The sequence below is a fragment of the Emiliania huxleyi genome (assembly GCF_000372725.1).
Source record: "Emiliania huxleyi CCMP1516 unplaced genomic scaffold EMIHUscaffold_31, whole genome shotgun sequence".
NCBI classification, from domain to species: domain Eukaryota; phylum Haptophyta; order Isochrysidales; family Noelaerhabdaceae; genus Emiliania; species Emiliania huxleyi.
Window position 1 is genome coordinate 57,163 of NW_005199684.1, and position 2,296 is coordinate 59,458.

General features: G+C 65.2%; 1 protein-coding gene across 1 annotated transcript; it reads left to right on the forward strand.

The window, feature by feature from the left end:
* Positions 1–845: 845 nt before the first annotated feature.
* On the forward strand, positions 846–1,864 carry EMIHUDRAFT_435562 (hypothetical protein). Its single transcript, XM_005774496.1, has one exon. It carries the CDS (start codon positions 982–984, stop codon positions 1,426–1,428), a length of 447 nt encoding a protein of 148 aa, XP_005774553.1. The 5' UTR covers positions 846–981; the 3' UTR covers positions 1,429–1,864.
* Positions 1,865–2,296: the final 432 nt, after the last annotated feature.

Genomic DNA, 2,296 nt, shown 5'->3' on the forward strand with positions numbered 1-2,296 from the left:
GGCCTTTACACCATATTCTCGACTGACCTTTTCCTTGGGCGGGCCGTCTCCCTCTGCCCCACTTCGCGCCCATCCGGCCAGGCCGTGGCGCTGGAGGCGCAGCTCCAGAGGGTGTGCGAGGAGCTCAAACACCGCCAGGAGAAGCCCTACGCCACCACCAAGTGCCTCATCCCGCCTGGCAAGCGCGATCTGAAGCACGCCACGGAGCCTCCACACCGCTCGCAGCGTGTGCTGCGGGGGGCGTGGCATGGGATGCTGCAGATGATGGCGGCAGACCACTACCCAGCGCCCGCGCTCTCGGCACCCACATGCCCTGATCCGCCCCAGGCTTAGGAACTTGGGATGCCCCCCTCATCACAGAGGACTCGTCGAGAGTAGGTCAACGCCCTCGGCGACCCGGGGCAGAACGGAGGCCTCCTGGCGTGGAGCTTCCCCTTTGTGGCGTACAACGCGTCGGGCACTTTCCGAGAGCTGCACATCGTGACCATCCAGAACCCAAAGACACCGCGCCTTGCCTGCGCGCAGAGGCGGGGCGCAAGCTGGCTCTTGTGGCTGTCCGCGCGCTCACCGCCGCGTGGCGGGCAAAGCAAGGCCGCTAAATGTGAGCGCGGTGTGCGGCACGCGCAGTCGCACGGCTGCGGCAGGCCCGCGGCGCGGCCGCGTTTGCATACGGCTCAAGCTAACAGGAAGAGAAGTCTAGTGTGACAAGTCTATTGTGAGACGATAACAGTGGCCAGGGGCGGGGCTTGCATTTTTGCCGTCGCCTGTCGCCGCTACAGCGCAGCACACCTATTCTTCTCAGAGAGAGTTTGAGCAATGGCCCTTCTCTTTTCTCGCGTTTTCCTCCGTTTTCTTTCGCCGTTACAGGTTTCGAAGTAACTTGAAGCCCGAACCGTGTTATTTCCTCGAGCGCCGGATAAGCGATTCACACGAGGGCCGTCACAACGTGTTTCTCGGCTCGCCCTCGCCCGGCCCGGCGCTATGCCGGCGCGTTCGCTAGAGGCTGCTGCCGCAGAGCGGAGGCGCGTGCGTCGCCTCGCTACTCTCGCGGCGAAGCAGCTGCCGCCGCCGAGACGCGACGCGGCGTCTGCCGAGGAGAGAGAGCCAGCGCGGCGGTCGCCGACGCCGCCTTCGAGCTGTGTGCCACTTCTCGGGTGCACGACAGCTCTGCGCGGCAGCAGCATCAGCAGCCGCCGCACCGCCACCCGCCTCGCGCCTGTCGCGGCCGGAAGGGAGCACGCCGTCGCTGCCGTGGTACCGAGGGCCGGAGCCCGACTCTCGTACAGTCGAGCGGCTCCGAGGCGAAGCGCTGACACACACAGGGCATGCCGCGCAAGGAGAGCGCGCCTCGAGGCCGGCAAGTGCGCGTACGTGCCGCGCGGTCTTGGTGGCGCGATTCATGAGGTCGCTCTCGCTGCCGGCCGATGAACCCTCGCCGCCCCCGCACCAGCGACACCGGCCGCGGCTCGCCTCCACGCGCCGGCTCGGAAGAGGGGCTGTCGGCGGCGCAGCAGAGCGGCTCGCCTCGGCGCTCGAGCCGCCGACAGCCCCACTCCTCGACGGCCGCTCCCGGAGCCAGCCGGTGCGCGCCCGACCCACGTTCCCTCTCGCACCCCTCCGACCCCCCCTGCGCGGCGCACCCGCCCGCTGTGCGCCGGCTCGAGCGCCTATCGCCAAATCGCGACGTTTGAGCGCAGCGCACGCGTCCCACACGTCACGCGCGCGCAGGAGAGCGTGCGGCACAGCAGTAGCGTGTACTCGCCGAGGGCATCGCGCCGAAAACCCCGCGCGTTCCGCCCCAGCAGAGGCTGCAGCCTCTGCACAAGCTACACCACTGTAAGAATGGTGAGTACTTGGGGTTGAGTGGGCTTGCTTGCTCCCTTAGCCGGGAGCAAAAATGCAAGAAAAGGTTCAGTAAGAACATTCTTTGTGTTCGTGGACTCTCAGTCTAGCGGTGCTTGTGCTTGCGCAAAATGCGCAGCGCGAGCGGGCCGGCTGCATTACAGCCGTTGGATTTTTCATGTGGCACACGGCAGGTCGATGAAGCTCTTCGCTAGCAGACTTCCACCGCCATCCAATGGGTAGGCGTGCCGTGTGATGATAGCCTCCTCTCCTGCATCATGTCAGCCAACCCTCTGCAATTCAGCGCGTACTGCGAGAGCTCATAAACAGTAAGCAGTTTGGACCGGACGACAACGCGATGCTTCGGGAGGCCGGTAGCAAAGATCAGCAAGGATCGTCGCACTCCTGCTCTGAAGTAGTGGAGCATTATGTGTTGTTGGATATTGCTATAGCG